General features: G+C 33.8%; 2 protein-coding genes across 8 annotated transcripts; one reads left to right on the forward strand and one right to left on the reverse strand.

The window, feature by feature from the left end:
- Positions 1 to 1,411, reverse strand: LOC147520093 (uncharacterized). The gene is made up of 3 exons (XM_086594921.1): positions 683 to 1,411; positions 416 to 601; positions 1 to 279 (listed from the first exon to the last, which is right to left on the reverse strand). The coding sequence occupies exons 1-3, from the start codon at positions 1,331 to 1,333 to the stop codon at positions 214 to 216; spliced, it is 903 nt and encodes a 300-aa protein (XP_086451047.1). The 5' UTR covers positions 1,334 to 1,411; the 3' UTR covers positions 1 to 213.
- A 1,829-nt stretch (positions 1,412 to 3,240) lies between these two features.
- Positions 3,241 to 23,513, forward strand: LOC147520094 (uncharacterized). 7 transcript variants are annotated; one of them, XR_015212412.1, is made up of 6 exons: positions 3,241 to 3,527; positions 5,801 to 5,946; positions 6,195 to 8,007; positions 8,177 to 8,247; positions 8,590 to 8,920; positions 23,030 to 23,513. XR_015212412.1 is itself a non-coding variant. In XM_086591540.1 (5 exons), exons 3-5 carry the CDS (start codon positions 7,315 to 7,317, stop codon positions 8,621 to 8,623), a joined length of 798 nt encoding a protein of 265 aa, XP_086447666.1. In that variant the 5' UTR covers positions 3,241 to 3,527; positions 5,801 to 5,946; positions 6,195 to 7,314; the 3' UTR covers positions 8,624 to 8,990. The 7 variants fall into 7 exon arrangements, 5 of the variants coding, with proteins under 5 accessions (XP_086447666.1, XP_086447665.1, XP_086447662.1 ...); XR_015212413.1 differs by lacking the exon at positions 5,801 to 5,946; XM_086591540.1 differs by lacking the exon at positions 23,030 to 23,513 and having other exon boundaries at positions 8,590 to 8,990.
- Positions 23,514 to 24,457: the final 944 nt, after the last annotated feature.

Here is a 24,457-nt window from a genome sequence, read left to right on the forward strand (position 1 = left end):
TTGTAGTCCAACAAAAAGAAGCAAAAAAATAAAACAAGCATCAAACTCATAACTCACTCCAACACAATATAGTACCTAAAAATACCCAAATAAAAAATCCCAGCCCATGAAAATACCCAAACAAAAACACATGCTGAATCAAAACTGAATCAAAATATATTAGAGCTAAAATTGTTTGAAGTTTGTATACTAACCAAAACTGAATCAAAAGCCTTAAGTTCTATTTGCGCGCCCTCTCTGGGTCCTTGTATTTTGTGTCCCTGTACGAGTCTGAGTGGTCTGCAATCCAAATTAGTTGCTATTAAGTAAACAACAATTTATATGTAATAAAAAATATATACCAGGAGGCCTTTCCGTGCATTGCTTGATGTAGGCCTTATTACAAAAATATACACTTAATAAACAAAAATTGTACCGCCTGGCTATCCATGTACGCTTGACCAAAGCGTAGTCTAATATCCTCGAGCTCATGCTCTGCTACATCCCCCCTCGTCCTCTCAGCCTCTAGGTCCTTGAAACTCTGCCGAGATGTGTCAAGTAGAACTCGACGCATGCCATGTGTCAATCTCAATGACAAGGCATACATAGACCGTAGAGTATCCTATTTATATGGAAAAGTATACATTAGTCTATTGAAAAATTAAAATACAACAATTAACTAATTCGAGCACATAAAACTTACCACGTCATGTTCGTTAATGCGTGGATCTAGCTGTGGTAATACACTATTGTCAATAGGTGGAATCGCATAATTAACTACTTGGCCTTCTGATCCAACCATACGTGCCGTCCAAACATCGTCTGTCGGGTCAACCCCCAACAACACATGAGCATCATATCCACCTGGTGCATAGGTCGTCTGTGAAGGCCCTGGGAATTGGAGGTCTTGTCTTAAGGCCTCCGGAGTGACTAAATCAAGGTTGGATGCACGATAAATAGGCCCCGGTAGGATGGACCCTCGAGAAACAGTAGCCCAATAATAGTCATAAGTACCATAATCTGCAGTGATAAAAGAACTAGCAAACGGCCAATGGTTCTCTCGGTACCACAATATTTGTGCAAGAGTGACATCTACAGCACACATTTTTTCCAGTGGTGGGTGGGGGATAGCAACCTCTCCTGTAAGTTGGCACCAAGCTCGATCCCCAAGGTACCATGCTTTTAAAGGGCCTGGCGAAATGAAAACCACCCTCCTCCTACTCAAGTCCAAGGCATGGTGACAAACATCCCAATAGTTTTGCATCGAACCATCCTCAGCAAATGAGTCACGCTCTCTCACCATTATGCATGACGTAATCCAAGGTGTCCATACGATCTTATTAGCAGTAGCCATCTCAATCTGTTGACGAGACAAATGAATACTATGTCTTACTGTTCCATAGTGTTTCTCAACTCTGTTTTTACCCCAAGCCTTTATCCTTGGAACTTCATCCCCGTTGTACAATGGATCTTGAATGGGGTTCAATGTACGCGCGAGTACTCAAACCACCAATACTATAGTAAAAATAAAATAATGGTTAGCATTCGTTAGTTAGTTTTACAAATTTAATAATACACAGCCTGCAAGATTAATATTTTAATTCGACTACATTTCAAAATATAATAAAAAATTAAGACGTAATTACCTGCAAGATAATACTAAATCCCAATATTTGCCCCTTGCTAGATTTAGTACGCACAGCCTCATCCATGCCTCTAAACAAATACGCATAAATGGCACCACCAAAGTCAATATCTTTCATGACCGACCTATCCAAAAGATCCGTAACAAGGGAGAGGCGAATGGAACTTGTTCCTGTTTTGAGAAAAGCTTAACCAACCATATAAAATAGAAAAGCAAGTATGTACTCCTCCTCGTGATCAGCCCCTGGCTCCCACCCTTTAGGTTTCTCCAAAATGTAATTCACATACCTATCTTCAAACCATCTACATTGTATCCCAGTGCCTGTCCAATTAGATGGAGTCAACCTCAACGCCTTATCCGGATCATCGTCTTTAAATTCTTTTCCAGGAAATAGCTGTTGCGCCGTTTCAAAAGTCTCATAACTGCGGTTAGATTGTAACAATCTTCCTCTCCCTATACTCAACCCCGTAAGCATGGAGAAATCTAATGGGGTGATGGTGGCCTCTCCACAAGGAAAGTGGAAGCTATGTGTGGTATCCCACCAACGCTCAACCAAGGCGTACGTTAGTGCCTTGTCATTTTTCAAATATGGCACGTCTATGATACCACCAAACGGAGTCGCCAATATGGCATCACAAATTCGTATAAACCCCGGCTCCTTTCTACTCCGAAGAGCTTTCCAAAAAAATTTAACTGATTCCCAAGAACAACGAATCAACCAAGGAGTTACACCCTATGATTAGTCATTACAAAAAAAAAAAAAAAAAGGTTCATTAATTAAAATAGTATACAATTAGGAATTCAAACACCAAAGTTTGCTTTAAACAAATGATTTCATTTTAAACAAATGATTTCTAATCATGTAAATCTTAAACAAATGATTTCTAATCATGTAAATCTTAAATAAAAATATACTAAAACTTACTTGGTTGTCAAGCACTCTCTTTGATACATGCGTTTCTGGGCTTCGAATCAGTGGTGGATGTTGTTGTGGATTGATAAATGGTGGAAAAACAATGGGTTCAAGTGTGTTGTTGTGGATTGATAAATGGTGGAAAAACAATGGGTTCAAGTGTGTTTTCATCCGGTGTTTGAGCAACAAATTCGTCTTCTTGCCCCAAGTTTACACTAGACGTTGTTGATTCTTCTTCGCGGAGTTCTCTACCACCAAAAAAACGTTTGCGAGGAGGCATTGGAAGAGAAAAATGGAGAAAAATGGAGTTGAGAGGAAGAAGAAGCAGAGTTTCGGGTCCTCTTGGATCAAGCTTTAGGGTTTTTTGGCAAAACAATTGATACGTTACTCAAAGTAACGTGCGACTTAAAATAGAAGCGGGACGTTTCTTCAAGAAAAATGGAAAAGGTCGGACGTTATTTAAAGTGACGTTTGAATCTATTAATTTCTCAAACGTCAGTCCGACAAACGCCCGTCTTTTAAAATACACCTCGCTAATTTTGCCCCATTGGAAACTACTCAAGGTGTATATTTTGCTTAAATATATCATAGAAGAGTGGGGGGTATAAAATCCCAATGGCACCTATGTGGAGCCTATGTGGGAGTGTAAAATTACACCCTCCATTGGAGATGCCCTTATGGATTATATCTCTACACAAAATTAGCTCAATTCTATATACATGAAAGTACACATTCTATGGGGGCAGTTTCATCTTTTTAGGGCACACCGCACAGGCGCACACGTTTACATGTAGAAAAAGGGACAATGCAAACAAAATTAGAATTTAGAGGGACCTAAGTAAGAATTAGAAATGTTTATCGAGAAAAAAGTAAGAATTAGAAATACAAAAAGAAGTAGAATCATAATTCTCTATATATATCTCTCCTACAAGCCCAAAAAAGGCGCCGACTGATTTGAGGGGTTGTTGTTGGGGGTATTTGGATCTCTAGGTAAGTAAGTTTTGTGCTCTTTGTTTGTTGTTTAATATCAATAAATTTTTGTACAATATATATATTTATTTATTGTTTTCAAATGGCTGCTACCGATGCAAGTATTGTAGTGAAGAAGAAGCAGAGGTTAAGAGGAGGATTGGGTCGTCATAATTATTTCAAAAGCCTGCCCGAAGAAATAAGTTTGGAAATTCTCCATCGTCTGACCGCGGAGGATCTCTCGAGTTGCAAATGTGTATCCAAGCTTTGTTCCTCTTTCATCTCCCGACCCACTTTCGGGAATGCTCACTTACTTAGGTCTATACAAGAACAAGGGATAATATTTACAACTGTTACAAAACCCGCTAATCGCATTCATAATTACCAGTATAATCATTTCTCCATCAGCCTAACACCGCCAATACCACCATCATTGAATCCCCGAAAGGAGTTGAAAATGCCTTTTCTCAAGCTTAAGAAGTGGGGCACAGAAGAACAAGTCGTTGATGAGAATGACAAGGAGGCCGTGTTATGTTTAAAAGCATCATGTGACGGTTTACTCCTCTTTCAAAACAAGTATAATCCTCGATTTCTTTACATATCCAACCCCATTACCTCCCACTTCCAGGCTCTTCCTCCTTGTGGTTCATGTACTGATTGGGCACTGTTTCCTGATCATCATTCTGCTTCTGTTGGTAAATACAAGGTGTTTGGAATCCTGGACCGGACCCTATTCCGCACTCTTACTGTCCGTACTGGTGACTGTGGCAAAAAAACTACCCCTCGCTGGATGTTATGGGGGAAAGACTGCGATGATTTTTTCAAAGTGTCCTCACAAATTGTTCTGGTTCAAAACCATCTCTGTTGGTTGACACATGAGAGGGACACCGACAACTCTACATTATTTCTTTCTCGTAAAGATTGCTGTTGCCTATACATGTTTGATATCAAGACTCGCAAACGACCCGCCAGGAAACAAGTTCCACGCCACCTGCTGCAACCGCGTCGCCGGCCTAGAACTTTGAACAACCTCTTATCTGTTCTGAATGATGGATCACTGTGCCTCACCATTGTTTCTCCTCATCAGTTGCAGATGTTTGTTTTGCATGACACTCTTACAAACATTTGGACCCGCTCTCATTGCATCAGCCTTCAATCCTTGCGGAACCATCCTCCTCTAACCAGCTTCTTGTCAGACAACACATGCCTTGTCGCAATGAGAGGCGTTGACTCAACTAACTTATCCAACCTCGTCAAAGTAGTCATACACCTTGACGACGAGCTGATGCTTTTTGACCTGGGCACCCACGAACTGAGGCAAATTGGCTGTCTAAGCAAGGACCGGAAGCTTATACGACCCTACTACTTCCATTCCAACACCCTTGTTACCCTGTGTTGACTACTGTTGGGCATCTCCTGTTATATTTTTTTTTCTGTTGTGCTGTATTTTATAATTTATATGAAGTCCGGTCCTTTGTATCAGTAACTAAGTTATTCTCTCCTTTACTCAACTCCTAACGTTGTATGATAGATCAGGCACCATGAGGATGTTCAGGATCTGGTTTTAGTGGACAAATATATCAATCTAAAGTCGTTTTTTACCTTTTCTGACTTGTCAATTTATCTAATATTGGTAGGGGGCTAAGGTACAGTGTATTTTGAACTCACCAAGGTTCTTTAAAAAATTTCAGGAATTATTAAATCCTATAACCGCCGTCCCTTGATTGCCACTTACTTTTATTGCTGAGATTTTTTAGGATGTCAAATGAACTGAAAAGAGCTGATAGCAAATTACATATGAGTTATTATGTAAAATATGGCGTAGATTATTTTTGGAGTCCTAATATAGATTAATGTCACTGTATCTGGATTATAATTGTGAATTTTGAATAACGCAACTGAGATAAAAATAAGCTATTCTATGCTTTTACCATCTGATATTTTTTATACTGGCACTTAGCGGACCTCTTGATTTTGTAGGGGAGGTCACAGGGTAGACTAACTGATGTAGAACATTAGTCAAGTCTGTCAGTGTCATAGGCGTGCACCTATGTTCCCTATACATGTTATGGGTGTGAGCCCCTTAGTGGAGTCCAAGCCCATGGTTCGAGTCAATTAGTTAGTTGGACACATGTCATGTTCCTATTGGTTTATGCTTTATAGGTTTACTTTAAATAACGGGCTTGTAGTTAGGGTTTCAGTAGTTGTGTTTATGTGTGTGATTTGTGATCGAGAGATTCAATAAAAGAGTGATTTTTAGGTCGTCTTTTGATTGCGTTTCAATTAAAGTGTAGATTCGATTAAACTGAAGCTTCCGCCAGTAAGATCTACATTACTAACGGTCAATAACATGACAAAGATGAAAGATTGGGATGATCTAGGATTCTTTGACTACTGCGGCGGCAGTCAAAGTTGAAGACCCAAACTCCTGCATAGCAAGGTTAGCCACATAGTAGATTGTTTCGGATCGAAACTCCTGCCTTATCTGTTATAAGTCCCCAAACTCTAGACTAGGTGTATGTTTCCACATAACTATAACAACTTTTCCTCTTCCGTGACACCGGACACTAATATTGTCCTGTCATTTCATGCTTCCTTTACTTGTATGTTGTAAGAAGTTAGAAATCCTGAGGAATAATCTCTGTATACGGTGAGTTTTGATTCTTGCATGTTTTTTTCACCTGGTAGATGCATCCAGAGAACTCCGTTCTGGTGTTTCAAGAAGGCGTTCTTATAACTGCAATAAAGATGGACCTATATTCTTGGGCAACGCAGAACTTGATGAATTTGGTTCCACCAGTCTTACTTGTTAAGAGTCTCATCCCGACACGAGCAAAATGCACTTTGAAGTGGCAGTTGAAATCGTCTTTTCACAAGCTTATGAAGTCCGACACAGAAGAAGAGGAAGTAGAAGACCTTGAGAAAAAAGGCTTTGTTTATGTTTGCAAGAAGTATGATTCACATTTGCTTTACGGCTCCAACGCCATTGCCTCCGAATTCCAGGCTCTTGCGCCTGGCTGTTGTCTAGGTTCTGAATGGGCATTGTTTCCTGATCCTCATTCTACTTCTGTTGGTAAATACAAGGTGTTTGGAATCTTGGATCGCTCCCTATTCCACACTCTTACTCACTGTCCGTACTGGTGATGGAAAAACTTAAAACTCCCACCCGACTTATCCTTGTAAGCTATTGGGAAAGTGTTGGGACAAGAATTTAAAGTAGCTTCGCAACTTGTTTTGTTTGACAATAGAGAATGATGACACCGACAACACTGCATCGCCTACTCGTAAGCAATGCTACTCCGTAAACATCTTTAATGTCGAGGCTTGCGAACTAGGCAGGAAACAAGTTCCACTCCACCTGGTGAAACTGTCTAAGTCGTTCGTCTGTAGACCTTGCGTCAACCCCCACCCCTTATACAGACGCCTGGACCAGTTCTCATTGCATTCGCTTTCAATCCTTGCAAAACCACCCTCCTGTAGCCAGCTTCTTGGCCAACTACACCTGCCTTGTCCCAATGAGAGGCGTTGTCTCACCTAACTCATCCAATGTCATCAAAGTTGTCATACACCTGGACGATGAGCTGTTGTTTTATGACCTAAGCACCCATGAGCTGAGGCGAATCGGGCGCCGAAGCAAGGACCGGAAGCTTACTCGACCCCATTTCTTCCATTCCAACACCCTTGTCGCTCTGCGTTGATTACTGTTGGGCATGTCCTGTTTTATTTTTATCTGCTGTGCTGTATTTGGGATAATGAACCCATCGAATACTACACAAAGTCATCTCTATGGTCAGGCATCAGATGGGCTATGCAAGAAGTTACAACAAGGTCTCAGTGGCTTATAGAAGATGGGAACAAAGTGGACTTATGGAGAGATGTTTGGGTTGGTGAACAGTCAGTCCAAAAGGGATTACACCTTACTACAGTTCAGTTAAATAATTGCAGGGCAAAACTCAGCTCTATTATTCATAATGGTGCATGGAACATACCTCCTCAATTCTTGATGCTGCTGCAACAAATGGGAGTGGACACAGAGCAACTTCCTGTCATAAACCAAGGTCACGAAGATTACAGTGTCTGGAAGGAAGATCTTAAGGGAAAGTTTTCAGTCGCTTCAGCCTTTGAGATCACCCGGGAAAACATACGAAAGTGGATTGGCAACAAGAAGTTTGGAATTAATATTTGCATCCTCGGTCTACAGGTACTTCTTGGAAATTTTGTCGAAAGTGTGCAGCAACAGATGATACCATGCAACATAGAGGCTTTCATATGGCTTTCAAGTGCTATTTGGGTTGTCATTCTGAAGAAAATCTACAACACATTATATGTGACTGCAGTTATGCAAAGGATATATGGGAGTGGTTGTCATGGCATTTTAGCTTCAGACATAACTTCAGAATTAGTGGTATTGATGCCCCACCTTTTCTTTTGCCTGCCTTTTTGGGTTCACAACAATATTTTTCCCCAAAAAGCAAGCTATGGTTTGGGATACCCCGACCAGGTATATTTCAAATTAATATTTATAGCATATTTACTTAGCAGTGGTGCACAATCACGTGTATATTGGTGACCCGTGTGGGACATATTGCCACGTGCTGTCATGCACTCACGACATCATTATGGTGTAAGTATTCAGCTTTCTCTAAAGCAGGGAAATTACTGTATATTAGAGTAATGTCTTGGGATCTGAATGCAAACACTGGTCTAGAGCTGGAAGATGGCGGTGGGAGTGGCACGTAAGGTATATCTCTTTCTCTTGTGCTCCTTAATTACAAGTATTACGAAAAAAGCTTTAAGAGTCCAGAGTCCAGACTTGAGACTTACATTTAAAGAAAAGGGGTGCTTTTTATGTGCCTTCTTGTGGCGTTTGGGATGTTGAATGCCTTTTATAGTGAACAAGACTGATTCATGGAGGAAACCTTTTCCAACATGAAACTAAACTTATCGAGGAAGTGTTGTTAATGAAAAGCATGGATTTATTTATTATATTGTATGTTATGCAGTTTAGTTGCATTGTCACTGTTGTTCAGTATTTAGCAGTTCTTAAAAGGGAAATTTTTTGAGATATACTATTTTCTTGCAGGATCCCACTGGGAGAAAAGGCTTTTAATGAATGAGATTATGATGGTTTCAGTGGATACAAGATCAGTCTTTTCAAAAATGACTAGCTTTGTTGGAGGATAGTGGATGGCACAAGGCAAAATATAGCATCACAGACCGTCTGGATTGGGGTCGCAACCAAGGGACGGAATTTGTGACGAACCCTTGCAATCTTTGGAAGGGGGCATACCACTGTAACACAACACAGTTGTCAGGCTGTACATATATATAACAGGGAAGCAGGAGGGTATTTCCCCATTGTAAGTTATAGCGGTGACCTCCCTCAGTTGGCTACTTTCCACAGGCTAACAAAGGTGTGTAAGTTTATATTTGTTCTTAATTTATAAATACACAATGCTCATTTTTACTTTTCGTTATCATTCATAGCTGTCTTCATGTGACTTGTTTATTATATGGTAGAATTTTGGTACAAGCTGTTACCAATGCCCCTGACTCCTTACAGATTGAACTGTGTATTTAGTTTCCAAATCATGTAATGATATCAGTGGGCTTACCAAAGATTATACTTTTAGTTGAGATGTTTAGGATAGTCTCACATGGGAGATTTAAAACCTTGCATTATAGTAAAAGTTATCCCGGGGCACACTCATCGCAAATTGGTTTTGAGTTGGATGCTTTGAAACCTAAAATTAAATCACATCAGAGCAGGCTATATTTTTTGGCCCAAAAGGCCTGTTCACTCCACGCCACCCGAAGTATGTGAGTCGCATGTTAGGCTCAAGTAACGCTAAAGTACCAAACTGCGTGGTGAGATGTTTAGGATATCCATCAAGTGTACACTGCTGTGATTAAAACGGGTTAGCGACTAAACGGTAGTCCCAATTTTTTTAAAAAAAATATAAATGTTTTCAAAAGAGCCGGTGCGTATGCACGGACTACAAGCTAGTCTTAATATTAAAGCTCCAACAAGGGGTATTTTTCGAGCTCTATTAAAATTCCATGTCATCTCCTATTAAACCAGGAATTTCTCTTCTATTTGAAAAACGAAAATTCTTTTTTACAACGGGAATTCTTCTCCTATTATAACGAGAATTCTTCTCCTATCTATATCTTAATATTAAAGCTCCCACAAGGGGTATTTTTCGAGCTTTATTAAAATTTAACGTCATCTCCTATTAAAACGATAATTTCTCTCCAATTTAAAAAACGGGAATTTCTCTTTTATTATAACGAGATTTTTTTTCTATTAAAACAAATTCTAGTACTTTTAATTAAAACGGGAATCTTTTTTCTATTAAAATGAGAATTCCTCTCCTATTGAAAATTAAGCGAAAATCTAGCGTATCTAATTAAAACGGGAATCATTCTCTTATTAAAACAGAATCTCTCTTCCAATTGAAAAAACGGGTTTTTAAAACTTAATTTAAAACAATTTATTAGAAAATTAAAACGGGTTAGCGACTAAAACGGTAGTCTCAATTTTCTAAAAAAAAATATAAAAGTTTTCAAAAGAGCCGGTGAGATATTTTTCGAGCTTTATTTAAAATTCCACGTCATCTCCTATTAAAACATAAAATTCTCTCCTATTTGAAAACGGAAATCCTTTTTTACAATGGGAATTCCTCTCCTATTATAACGAGAATTATTCTCCTATTAAAACAAATTCTAGCACTTTTAATTAAAGCGAAATCTTTCTCCGATTAAAACAAAATGCCTCCCCCAATTTAAAAAGCGGGTTTTTAAAATTTAATTAAAAATTCATTAAAAATAATTTGTTAGAAAATTAAAACGGGTTAACGACTAAAACGGTAGTCCCAATTTTCTAAAAAAAATCTAAATATTTTCAAAAGAGCCGGTGCGCATGCACGGGCCTACAAGCTAGTCTTAATATTAAAGCTCCCACAAGAGGTATTTTTCAACTCTATTAAAATTCCACGTAATCTCTTATTAAATCGGGAATTTCTCTCCTATTTGAAAAACGAGAATTTCTCTTCTATCATAACGAGTGGGAATCCTTCTCCTATTAAAACAGAATCTCTCTCCCAATTAAAAAAATAGGTTTTTAAAACTTAATTTAAAACAATTTGTTAGAAAATTAAAATGGGTTAGCGACTAAAATGGTAGTCCCAATTTTCTAAAAAAAATATAAATGTTTTCAAAAGAGCTGGTGTGTATGCACAGGCCTACAACCTAGTCTTTTTAATATTAAAGCTCCCACAAGGGGTATTTTTCTAGCGCTCTTAAAAATTCAACATCATCAACTCCTATTAAAACGGGAATTCTTCTCCTAATGAAAAGAGAAATTTTAGCACTTCTAATTAAAACGGGAATTTTTCTCCTATTATAATGGAAATTCCTCCCCTATAGAAAAAGAAAAATCTAACACTTCTAATTAAAACGGGAATCATTCTCCTATTAAAAACGTGAATCATATTTTTAAATTAAAATATGATCCCTCCCCCCAATTAAAAAATGGGTTTTTAAAACTTAATTAAACCAATTTGTTAGGAAATTAAAACGGGTTAGCGACAAAAACAAAAATCACGATTTGTTAGAAAATTTATATATGTATAGTTATCTTAATATTAAAGCTCCCATAAAAGGTATTTTTCGAAGCTCTAGCTATTAAAATTCCACGTCATCTCCTATTAAAACAGAAATTTCTCTCCTATTTGAAAACGGAAATCTTTTTTTACAATGGGAATTTCTCTCGGGAATCCTTATCCTATTAAAACAGAATCTCTTTCCAAATTGAAAAAATGGGTTTTTAAAACGTAATAAAAACAATTTGTTATAAAATTAAAACAGGTTAGCGAAAAAAAAATCTAAATATTTTCAAAAGAGCCGGTGCGTATGCACGGGCCTACAAGCTAGTCTTAATTAATATTAAATCTCCCACAAGGGGTATTTTTCGAGCTCTATTAAAATTCCACGTCATCTCCTATTAAAATGAGAATTTCTCTCCTATTTGAAAAACGGGAATTTCTCTTCTATTAGAACGAGAATTTCTCTCCTATTAAAATAAATTCTAACACTTCTAACTAAATAAGAAATCATTCTCCTATTAAAATATGAATTCCTCCCCTATTGAAAAGGAAAAATCTAGCATATCTAATTAAAACGATAATTATTCTCCTATTAAAACAAGATCTCTCTCCCAATTGAAAAAATAGGTTTTTAAAACTTAATTAAAACTTCATTTAAAACAATTTGTTAGAAAATTAAAACGGGTTAGAAACTAAAACGGTACTCAAAAGCGCCTACAAGCTAGTCTTAATATTAAAGCTCCCACGGGGCTATTTTTCAAGCTCTATTAAAATTCCACATCATCAAAACCGGAATTTCTCTCCTATTTAAAAAATGGAAATCTTTTTTTACAACGGAATTCATCTCTTATTATAACGGGAATTATTCTCCTATTAAAACAAATTCTAGCACTTTTAATTAAAGCGGGAATCATTCTCCTATTAAAATGAAAATTTCTCTCTATTGAAAATTAAAGGAAAATCTAGCATATCTAATTAAAACATGAATCAGTCTCCTATTAAAATAGAATCTCTCTCCCAATTGAAAAAATAGGTTTTTAAAACTTAATTTAAAACAATTTATTATAAAATTAAAACGTGTTGGCGACTAAAACGATAGCCTCAATTTTCTTAAAAATATATAAATGTTTTCAAAATAGCCGATGCGTATGCACGGGCCTACAATCTAGTCTTAATATTAAAGCTCCCACAAGGGGTATTTTTCGAGCTCTACTAAAATTCCACGTCATCTCCTATTAAAACGAGAATTTATCTCCTATTTGAAAAATGAAAATTCTTTTTTACAACGGGAATTCCTCTCCTATTATAACGGGAATTATTCTCTTATTAAAACAAATTCTATCACTTCTAATTAAAGCGGGAATTCTTCTCTTATTAAAATGGAAATTCCTCCCCTGTTGAAAATTACGGGAAAATCTAGCGTATCTAATTAAAACGGGAATCATTCTCATATTAAAACTGAATCTCTCTCCCAATTGAGAAAAACGGGTTTTTAAAACTTAATTAAAACTTAATTTAAAATAATTTATTATAAAATTAAATGGGTTAGCAACTAAAACGGGATTCCCAATTTTCTAAAACAAATCTAAATATTTTCAAAATAGCCGATGCGTATGCACGGGCCTACAAGCTAGTCTTAATATTAAAGCTCCCACAATGGGTATTTTTCTAGCTTTCTTAAAATTCTACGTCATCAACTCCTATTAAAATGGGAATTCCTCTCTTATTGAAAAGAGAAATTATAGCACTTCAAATTAAAACGGGAATCATTCTCCTATTATAATGGGAATTCCTCTCCTATTAAAAAAGAAAAATCTAACACTTTTAATTAAAACGGGAATTCTACTCCTATTAAAAACGGGAATCACACTTTTAAATTAAAATGGGATTTCTCCTCTAAGGGATCATTCTCCTATTATACTGAAAATTCCCATCCTATTGAAAAAGAAAAATCTAACACTTCTAATTAAAACGGGAATCACATTTAGCTTCTAAATTAAAACGGGGTCCCTCCTCCAATTAAAAAATGAGTTTTTAAAACTTAATTAAAATAATTTGTTGAGAAATTAAAACGGCCACAAGGAGTATTTTTCTAGCCCTCTTAAAATTCCACATCATCAACTACTATTAAAATGAGAATTCCTCTCCTATTGAAAAAGAAAAATATAGCACTTCTAATTAAAATGGGAAACTCTTTCATATTAAAAACGGGAATCACCCTTCTAAATTAAAATGGGTTTTTAAAACTTAATTAAAATAATTTGTTGAGAAATTAAAACAGGTTTTAAAGACTTGATTAAAGCAATTTGTTAGGAAATTAAAACGGGTTAGTGACGAAAATAGAAATCATTTATTGTTAGAAAATTTCTATGTGTATAGTTATGATTGTTGAGCAAGTTTTTAAAAGAGTCAGTGCATATGCACGGGTCTACTTTCTAGTCTATATATATATCTTAATATTAAAGCTCCCACAAGAGGTATTTTTCAAGCTCTATTAAAATTCCACGTCATCTCCTATTAAAATGGAAATTTCTCTCATATTTGAAAAACGAGAATCTTTTTTTACAACGGGAATTTCTCTCCTATTAAAACAAATTCTAGCACTTCTAATTAAAGCGAAAATCATTCTCCTATTAAAATGGGAATTCCTTCCCTATTGAAAATGGAAAATCTAGCATATCTAATTAAAACGGGAATTATTCTCCTATTAAAACATGATTTATCTCCTAATTGAAAAAATGGGTTTTTAAAACTTAATTAAAACAATTTGTTAGAAAATTAAAACGGGTTAGCAACTAAAACGGTAGTCCTAATTTTCTAAAAAAAAATCTAAATATTTTCAAAAGAGCCGGTGCATATGCACGGGCCTACAAGCTAGTCTTAATATTAAAGCTCCCACAAGGGTATTTTTCGAGTTCTATTAAAATTCCACGTCATCAACTCCTATTAAAATGGAAATTCCTCTCTTATTGAAAAGAAAAATCTATAACACTTCTAATTAAACGGGAATCATTCTTCTATTATAATGGGAATTCCTCTCCTATTAAAAAAGAAAAATATAACACTTCTAATTAAAATAGGAATCCTACTCTTATTAAAAACGGGAATATAATCACACTTTTAAATTAAAACGGGATCCCTCATCCAATTAAAAAACAGAAATCATTGTCCTATTATAATGGGAATTCCTCTCCTATTGAAAAAGAAAAATCTAACACTTCTAATTAAAATAGGAATCACACTTAGCTTCTAAATTAAAACGAGATCCCTCATCTAATTAAAAAATGGGTTTTTAAAACTTAATTAAAATAATTTGTTGAGAAATTAAAACGGCCACAAGGAGTATTTTTCTAGCCCTCTTAAAATTCTACATCATCAATTCCTATTAAAACGGGAATTTCTTTCCTATTGCAAAAGAAACATATAGCCATTCTAATTAAAATGGGAAACCTTCTCATATTAAAAACGGGAATCACACTTCTAAATTAAAATGGGTTTTTAAAACTAGCTCCCACAAGGGGTATTTTTTCCAATTCTCTTAAAATTCCACGTCATCGACTCCTATTAAAATGGTAATTCCTCTCTTATTGAAAAGAAAAATTATAGCACTTCTAATTAAAACGGTAATCATTCTCATATTATAATGAGAATTTCTCTCTTATTAAAAAAGAAAAATTTAACACTTATAATTAAAACGAGGATCCTACTCCTATTAAAAACAGGAATCACACTTTTAAATTAAAATGAGATCCCTCCTCCAATTAAAAAAGGGGAATCATTCTTCTATTATAATAAGAATTCCTCTCCTATTGAAAAAGAAAAATCTAGCACTTCTAATTAAAACGGGATATATCCCTCCTCCAATTAAAAAATGGGTTTTTAAAACTTAATTAAAATAATTTGTTGAGAAATTAAAACGGCCACAAGGAGTATTTTTCTAGCCCTCTTAAAATTCCACATTATCAACTCCTATTAAAGCGGGAATTCCTCTCCTATTGAAAAAGAAAAATATAGTCATTCTAATTAAAACGGGGAACCTTCTCATATTAAAAACGGGAATCACACTTCTAAATTAAAACGGGTTTTAAAACTTAATTAAAACAATTTGTTGAGAAATTAAAACGGGTTTTAAAGACTTGATTAAAACAATTTGTTAGGAAATTAAAATGGGTTAGCGACGAAAGCAGAAATCACGATTTGTTAGAAAATTTCTCTGTGTATAGTTACGATTGTTGAGTAAGTTTTTAAAAGAGCGGGTGCGTATGCACATCTCTGCATAAGAAACTATGCACATCTCTGATTTGTTAGGAAATAAGAAACTATGCATGATAAATTGTTTTGACATACATAATATTTCTTTGAAATTGACCAATCTAACATCTGACATAACGAACTCATGTAATTTTATACTACCTGTTAAAATGTAGTTTTACACAGTAGATTACTACAACTAATATCCGATAGAACTATCTATGTAAATTTAAATTTATACAATAATTTGATCTATGAAAAATTAAATTTTCATAGAGAAAACATATCATAACCTATGCAAAATTATTTTTATACAATATATTTTTGAAACGTAACAGAACAAATCCAACTGTTTTACCAACTGAAAAGATAAAACAGATTCCCATTATATCATTTGCCAACAACACATTAAGCCAAATCAGCCTTTTTACATCAAGAATTCTAACAATTGTAGTAATTACATCAAAGATCTAATAACAAATCCACTAAGAACTGATTAAACAAAAATCAACTCATCATTTATTGCATTCTTCTTTTGGATCCCATGTTCATTGTTGGAATATGGTCAACTGTAAACCTTTTATCAAAATCTGCCACAAGACCAAGCGTAGGTAATGCAGAAGCTCTAAAGGTCTTGTACAACTTATTCTCGTTTGTCTTTTGTTATAATGGGAGAAAACCAATTAATAACAAAGACTATCTATACAAAGTTTAAAATCGTACAAATGAATTAATACGCAAATTTAAAAGTGCAGAGTAAAACTACTATGCAAATTTAAGATTGCAAAGTAAAACTACTATACAAATCTAATATTGCAGAGTAAAACTACAACACAAACATGAAAATGCAACGTAAAATTACTACACAAATTTAAGAATACAGAGTAAAACTACCACCATACATTACACAAACATAAAAAGCATAGTAAAACACTACAAAAATTTAAGAATGTAGAGAAAAAAACTACTACAAAAATATAAAAATGTATGGTAAAACTACTATATACACAAACATAAAAATTCAAAATAAACCCAAACTTGAAATTGCAAAACTATAAAAACTATAAAATACAGAATAAAATCACTAAACAAATGTAAATTCGTATTTACAAACTAACTCGCATATGAAAATTCATTTTTTCATACAAATTTCTAAAAATAGGATTAAAGGTTGAAGATTCTCACCAAATTTGGTTTGTTTGCCGTAGTTTTGGAGCAGCAATCTTCTCAATTTCATCTCCATCTCTTCTATAACTTGAAAGTTTGATTTTTTTTTGTTTGGATTTTCAGTTTTTTTCGAAATTGTAGAGTTCTTCATTTTCTCTTTTGTTGATGATTCGCCCACTTTATTCTCCTGAAGTATGTGAATTTAGATTTGCATGAGAAGATATTTCAGATCTAAAAATAGAGAGAGAAGAAAGTGAGAAAATAGACGGATTCACGGGTTTACAGGTCGGTTAAGTGGGGGGTATTTTTGTCAATTTTCTATTTTCTTAAAAGCAGGGAGGTTTTGTGAGTTGATGTTACGATTTGAAGGGGTTTTAATGGACCGGATTTTTAACCAGGGAGATTAAACTCAAATCCTAGATGCTGATGTCAGCCCGATTTTGTCCTAAGATCGTAATTATTGGTCAACCAGACCTAAAATCAAAATTATTGGTCAATTTATGTGTTTGGGACTTAATATATCTATTATCTATTATCTACTATCTATATACTAAAGCAGAGACCTTTAAAGAATGATTTTCTCTCTCCTATGTGGCACTCTAATATGAGAGTTAGCTTTTTTTTTTTCTATCTTATGTGGCACTCTAATATGAAAGATAATATTTTCTAATAGTCTCCCACGTACATGGAACCTCTTTGGAGAGTTTGAGTGTCTTTCTAATTCTTATATTTGGAGAGTTTGAGTGTATTTCCAATTCTTATATATTTGATCAAATAAAAAAAATTACTAAAAAAATAGGTGATTTGTAGAAATACGAATCAAACACTTTTAGTGTTCAAATTCTTATATATTTGATCAAATAAAAAAAAAAATTGCTAAAAAATAGGTGATTTGTAAAAACTAATTTATATTTGATCAAATAAAAAAAAAATTGCTAAAAAATAGGTGATTTGTATAAACTAATTCCCTATTACAAATCATACAATTTTAGTATCTATGATAAAACACCGACTTATTTCAAATATATCCTTAACATGGCTTCAAAATATAGTTAAAAACAATTATACAAAATATATAATAGAAAATGAAAAAAAAAATAACGGCAAAGCAATAATGACAAATATTTTAAAATATATATAATATTGAATGAAACTAATGACAAAAAACAATTAATGGGGAACGGAAAACTGAATGCAAATGCATCGAACTAATCTCAAATAATATTTAACGGGAAATCGGAAACTGGATACAAATGCAAGCATTAAACTAATCTTAAAAAGTAATTAATAGAAAATCAGAATATGAATACAACTGCATTAAACTAATCTCAAAGAATAATTAACATAAAATCAAAACTTGGATACAAATACATCAAACTAACATCAAAAAATAATTGTCGGAAAATCAGAAACTGGATGCAAATGCATTGAGCTAACCCTCAAAGATTAAATTAACGGAAATCGAAACCTGGATGCAACCAGATTGAACTAACCTCAAAGAAAAATTAATTATAAATTGGGAACATAATGCAAATGTGGAACTAATCTTAAAAAATAATTAACGGAAATCGAAAACCGGATGCAACCGCATTGAATTAATCTCAAAAATATACTTGGATGCAAAACCTCAAGAAATAATTAACGGAAATCGAAAACGGATGCAAATTCATTGAACTAACCTCAAACAATAATTAACGGAAATCTAAAACTAGATGCAAATGCAACTTTATCAAATAATAAACACGAGAAATCGAAAACTTGATGCAAATACATTAAACTAATCTCACAGAATAATTAACGGGAAATCAGAAACTGGATGCAAATGCATTTAACTGACCTCAAAGAACAATTAATAGAAAATTGGGAATTTGATGCAAATGTATTGAACTAACCGAAAAGAATAATTAACGATCAATCAGAAATTGGATGCAACTGCATTGAACTGATCTCAAAAAATAAATAATGGGAATTGGAAATTGGATGCAACTGCATTGAATTAACTTCAAAATATAAATAACGAAAAATCAGAAACTAGATGCAAATGCATTAAACTAACCTCAAAACATAGTTGGGTTATATGTTGTGGGAATGTCTCGATAAGTATAGTTTTGCATTTAAAATGATGTTTATCTTATCTCTTTCCGTATGATTGGGAACTCCTTACTATTCAAGTAGCTTCAATATATATGAATTTCGCCTTATTAGGCAATCTCACAAAAATTCAATCAAACTTCTATTATTAAACAAAAAAATGAAGTTGAAGAATTTTATCAAAGGTGAGTTATTTTTTTTAATGGAGAGTGAGGTTTTCACGTTATAAGAAATTTGGTTGAGTGATCAATATAATATTAATATATAATAATTATGCATATTTGCAAATATTTTTTAGAATAATTAATATAACAACACCCGTTCGTAGATAATCTTTGAAGATTTCACATAGTGAGTCATGCATAATTTAAAGAATAATTAACGAGAAATTGGAAACTAGATAATCTTCGATGATCCTACATAGTAAATTAAACATAATTTACTTTTTATGTCATGTTTTCAAGGACACTACAGATGGATCAGTAGAAGTTGGTATTACACACCACATTGGATAATTATAAGGAAATTGGAAACTGGATTCAAATACATAACTGAGCTCAAGGAGTAATTAGTGGGAAATCATAAACTTTATGTAAATTGCATTAAACTAATGACAGAGAGTAACTAACGGATAATTAGAAATTGAATGCAAATTCTTGAAAAATATTTATCCGAAAATCGAAAATGGTATACAAATACATCAAACAAACCTCAAATAATAATTAATGGGAAACCGGAAAGTGAATGCGAATGCATTGAACTTAACTCAAAAAATAATTAACATAAAATCAAAAACCGAATGCAACTGCATTTAACTAACCTCATAAAATAATTGGTGGGAAATCGAAAACTAAATGCAAATGCATTGAAATAACATCAAAGAATAGTTAACGGAAAATAAAAAATTGTATATAATTATATCGAACTAATCTCAAAGCATAAATAATCAGAAACTTGATGCAGATGTATTGAACTAACCTTAAAGAGTTATTAACAGGAAATCGAAAACTGGATCCAAATGCAATGAACTAATCTCAAAGACTAATTAATAAAACATTAAAAAATGGATGAAACTGCATTGAACTAACCTAAATAAATAATTAACGGAAAATTATAAATTTGATGTAACTGCATTGAACTAACCTCAAAAAATAATTAACCGGAAATCAGAAACTTGATGCAAATGTATTGAACTAACCTCAAAGAACAATTAACATAAAATCTAAAATTATATGCAACTGCATTGAACTAACCTCAAAGAATAATTAACGGAAAACTAAAAACTGAATGCAACTGCATTAAACTAAAATCAGAGATTAACTAACGGGAAATCAAAAATTGGATGCAAATGCATTGAAATAACATAAAAAAATAGTTAACTAGAAATCAGAAGTCGGATGTAACTGCATCGCACTAACCTTAAGGCATAAATATCCACTTTTTTAGCCTTCTCATATGAGTAATTACAAGTAATTATGAACCCAAAACGAAAGTGAGTTTATAAAAACAGACTCTTACATGTATGCAAACTGTATAGAAATTGTAAACTATCGAACTAACCTAGAAAAACAATTAACGAAAAATCATAAAACCGGATGCAAATATATTGAACTAACCTCAAAGAGTAATTAACTAGAGATTGGAACACGGATGCAAATGCAATGAACTAATCTCAAAGACTAATTAACTAAACATAAAAACTGGATGCAATTGCGTCTTGAATTAACTTTAATGAATAACTAACGGAAATCATAAAATGGATGTAATTGTGACTGTACTAACCTCAAATAATAATTAACGGAAATCGAAAACTTGATGCAACTGCATTGTACTAACTTCAAAGAATAATTAATGAGAAATTAGAAACGGGATGCAACATACTATATTAAACTAACCTCAAAGAATAATTAATAGAAAATCATAAACTTGGTGCAAATGCATTGAACTAATAACCCTAAAACATATTTGTATTTTTGTGTAGGGAATAAATGTCTCGACAAATATAGTTTTGCATTTTAAGTAGTGTTTATTATAATTCTTTTTATTGTGATTATGAATACCTTGCTATTCAAGTATCTTCAATATTATCTTAGCCAAGCGTTGGGCATTCTCACAAAACTTCAATTATTAAACCTAACAATTAAAAAGAAAAAAGTCGATTAGTTTTATCAAGATTTGGTGTTTCTTTTTTATAGAGAGTGGTGCAAGAAATTTAAATGAGTAATTAATATAATTTTCATATCTCATAACTATACATAGTTCTAATATTTTTTAGAATAATTTAATATAACGGCACCGTTAGGTAGGACACGTTCATATGATAAATCTTTTCAAGTGGGAGTAGTGTATTATTTGAGGATATGGAAACAATCAATCTGTTTTAGTGATTTGTACACATTAGTAAATAAGGATGATTTACCGCTAAATCACCATAAATCTAATAAAACTATTATACAAGCTAAATCAAGTTTAAAATAATTTTATTTGAAAATTACAGATTAATATTCTAAACCACAAAGTGAATAGACTATCTCAATTTGATCCCTTAGTTTCCAAGTACTTTGCACCATAATCATTGTTCATTAACGATTTTAGGTTTATTTTCAATAAAAATATATTCGATTCAAAAATTTGCCACTAAATCACCATAAATCTAAGAAAACTATTATACAAGCTAGATCGAGTTTAATATAATTCTATTTGAAAATTATTGATTAATATCCTAAACCACAAAGTGAATAGGCTATCTCAATTTGATCCCTTAGTTTCCAAGTACTTATGCATCATAATCATTAACGTATTTCGGTTTATTTTTAATAAAAATATATTCGATTCAAAATTTGCCGCTAAATCACCATAAATATAATAAAACTATTATACAAGATAGATCAAGTTTAAGATAATTCTATTTGAAAATGACGGATTAATATCCTAAACTACAAAGTGATGAGGCTATCTCAATTTGATCTCTTAATTAGTTTCCAAGTACTTATGCACCATAATCGTTGGTCATTAATGTATTTCGGTTTATTTTCAATAAAAATATATTCTGATTCGAAAATGTGTGTGAGACATTTTGTAAAGCATTTTCAGCCCACAAAATATTTAATAGATTCCGGGCCTACAAAATATTTAATAGATCCCGGGCGTATGTCCGGGTCCAAAATCTAGTCTATATACTAAATCATAAATTAATAGAGATTTTTCTCTCTCCTAGGTGGCACTCTAATATAAGAGATAGCATTTTTCTGTCTCATATGTGGCTTTCTACAATGCTTTATACCATGCCACGTGGACTCGTTAGAGAGTTTAATTATACTTACGATTAATATAATTCTATTATACGTACAATTATTTTTTAAAACATAATTATTTTTAACTAGTTATTATTTTCTTAAAAATAAGAAAGAAATTACCCCACATAAAACGGTTAAATTAATTTATGAAAGTGTATGAAAGTGTATTAAAGTGTATTAAAGTGTATTAATTTATGAAAGTGTATTAAACATAATTAATTACTCTCTATCTCTATAATAGAGAGTAAAATAGTAGCATTCCGCACCTTTAGCAAGGAAAACGGCAGCATCAATAACGCCTTCTGCATACTCTGCCCTTCCACATACATTATGTTTTATCTCTTCAGGAATGCTCTACTATTTTCACCATATAAAAGTAATTTAGAAGCGCGTTTGCCCTGGCCGTTTTGGTTAGAGGGGGCTGGGATCGGTATCAATTGTAATACGAAAACTTAAAACGAATTTAGAAGTGAAGCTAAAAGACACGATTGGAGAGTCCACCATTATCCTATGCCAAGTCATATTTTAAGTGCCATCCATCACATTTTAAGTGCCATCCATCACACTGAATCATGTGTGCACTAATAGTGGTTTAAATCATAGTTTTTTATTCATAATTTGGTTGCGCATCCTTCATAGTCGGTCATTACTACGATGAATTGAATACAATTTAATGGCCGCATCCTTGTTCCTGATATCAGGATAGCGTTGGCCCATTATGCAAGTTCCTCGGCTCGGACTCTTGTTGAAACACCCGTATTTGTACCATAACATATATCTGTAAGGGATATGGGACAAAAGTCACAAACCGTATCTCCAAATTTATCAACAGACAACGGCTAATTTTGTTTTCCTTAAAACCACCCTCTTCTCAACATCTAGTTTCTTCTCCCTGTTGATTCTGATGTTAAAATGTAATTGCAGGCTAATTAACTCGATAGAGTGATCAAATTAACACGGAATGGGTTAGGCTTAATCTTAAGGCTTTTCCCCATCCTGGAAACTCTGTACATTAGATGTTTATTCAGAAGATCATCTGGCATGTCATGTTTCCATTTCATTATTTGTCATGCAAGTAACTGCTTGTTGTACACAAACTTTTTGATAATAGGAAGATTCGACATCCTCAAACAAGGAAGAATATCTACAGTCAAATGAGTTACCTGCTGGTAATAGTTTGAAGCACCTTATGGATGTTATAATCGAGGATTTTGAAGGGAGTCAGGGCGAACTTGACATTGTGAGATATCTGCTTGGGACGGCGAGCGTCTTGGAGAAAATGACTATTTGGTACTCAGATGTAGTAGAAGGAGCATAAAATCGATTAAGGCTTTGTGAGAAGTTGTCATCATTCAGTAGAGTTTCTCCCCGTGCAGTAGTATTATATCCATAGATCTGTTCGAATTATCTTTGAGATGTAGAGTATGATCTTTTGGATTTGCCGATTTGTCTTGATGTTATTCTATTTTTTGTCGCATTTGGTTAAGAACTACAGTGGTCTCAGTGAACTGCTAATGTAGTAATGCTCTATATTCGACTTTTCTTGTTGTTCATAGTTACTCTTTTCACTGTTGTCCGTTGTTTGACTATTCTGCACTTCTTTACTTCGCTATTGCTATATATTCCCCTATGATGAAAAGCAGCGTCGAAAATTTAGTTTATCCCAACCTGGAGGCGGCATACATCAAGTGACTGTTTATGCTATACTAGTTTGATGATGGTATATAGTAGGAAATTATAGGTGCTATCACTGATTTACACGATGATTGTGTGTGTGAATTTGCTTGTTGAGTTGTTTCAGTGATAAACAAAAGTAACATAACTCACATATTTTTTCAGTACTTTTTAAGGTATGAAAAGGTACATTGGAGTTCACCTTTACTAGAGAACTGGTTTCACGTTCATACAGAGTTCTACAACCTGGGACGTCCCTAAAACTTGTTACAAATTAAGAAGATGGATAATGAATATCTGCACCCATAGCCAACTCTGCTATAGTAATGCCTTTGATGTTACCTGAGGAGCTTCTCCTTTTTAAACTTCCTTTGCCGTCTCCTTGGAGTATAATTATTAAGTCTGTTTTCTCTGTACACGATGTCGAAGCAGAAAGAATAGGTGAAAGAATGATGACTCTGTTTCCTTCCACTTAATGCATGTCATTCTGGGTCCTAACAAAAGAAGTAAACCTGAGGTGTCCAGATAGATTCCTATGGGAAACAATCTGTATGGTACGGTTTGTAGCACATTCAACAATCAAATCAGACACCCAATGCAGGCTCAACGAAACAAAAAGTATCATCGTATGCCGTCCTTCCCCAAACCGGAACCTATGTACTAGTTCTTTTCCGATCCAGTATGAAAGTTGATCTATCTGTCGTTCTTGAATTCTTCCACCCATGTTCGCTTTCTACATGAGGTCTGATGCCCTAATGGCACAGTAACTAGAGTAGTTGAGTATTAGTGGCTGCACAATGGAGCTCATTTTGATCTATGCCATCAGATGAGAGAATCGGCGATCATCTTCTGGGTAGAATGGAGC

The sequence above is a fragment of the Coptis chinensis genome, chromosome 2, assembly GCF_015680905.1.
Source record: "Coptis chinensis isolate HL-2020 chromosome 2, ASM1568090v1, whole genome shotgun sequence".
In the NCBI taxonomy this organism is placed as follows: Eukaryota; Viridiplantae; Streptophyta; class Magnoliopsida; order Ranunculales; family Ranunculaceae; genus Coptis; species Coptis chinensis.

Coding starts and splice junctions, on each gene's coding strand:
- LOC147520093 (XM_086594921.1), bottom strand. CDS start 1,333: ATGGCTACTGCTAATAAGATCGTATGGACACCTTGGATTACGTCATGC. Junction 602..682: donor GCATTAACGAACATGACGTG/GTAAGTTTTATG, acceptor CCATATAAATAG/GATACTCTACGGTCTATGTA. Junction 280..415: donor CGTACATGGATAGCCAGGCG/GTACAATTTTTG, acceptor TTTGGATTGCAG/ACCACTCAGACTCGTACAGG.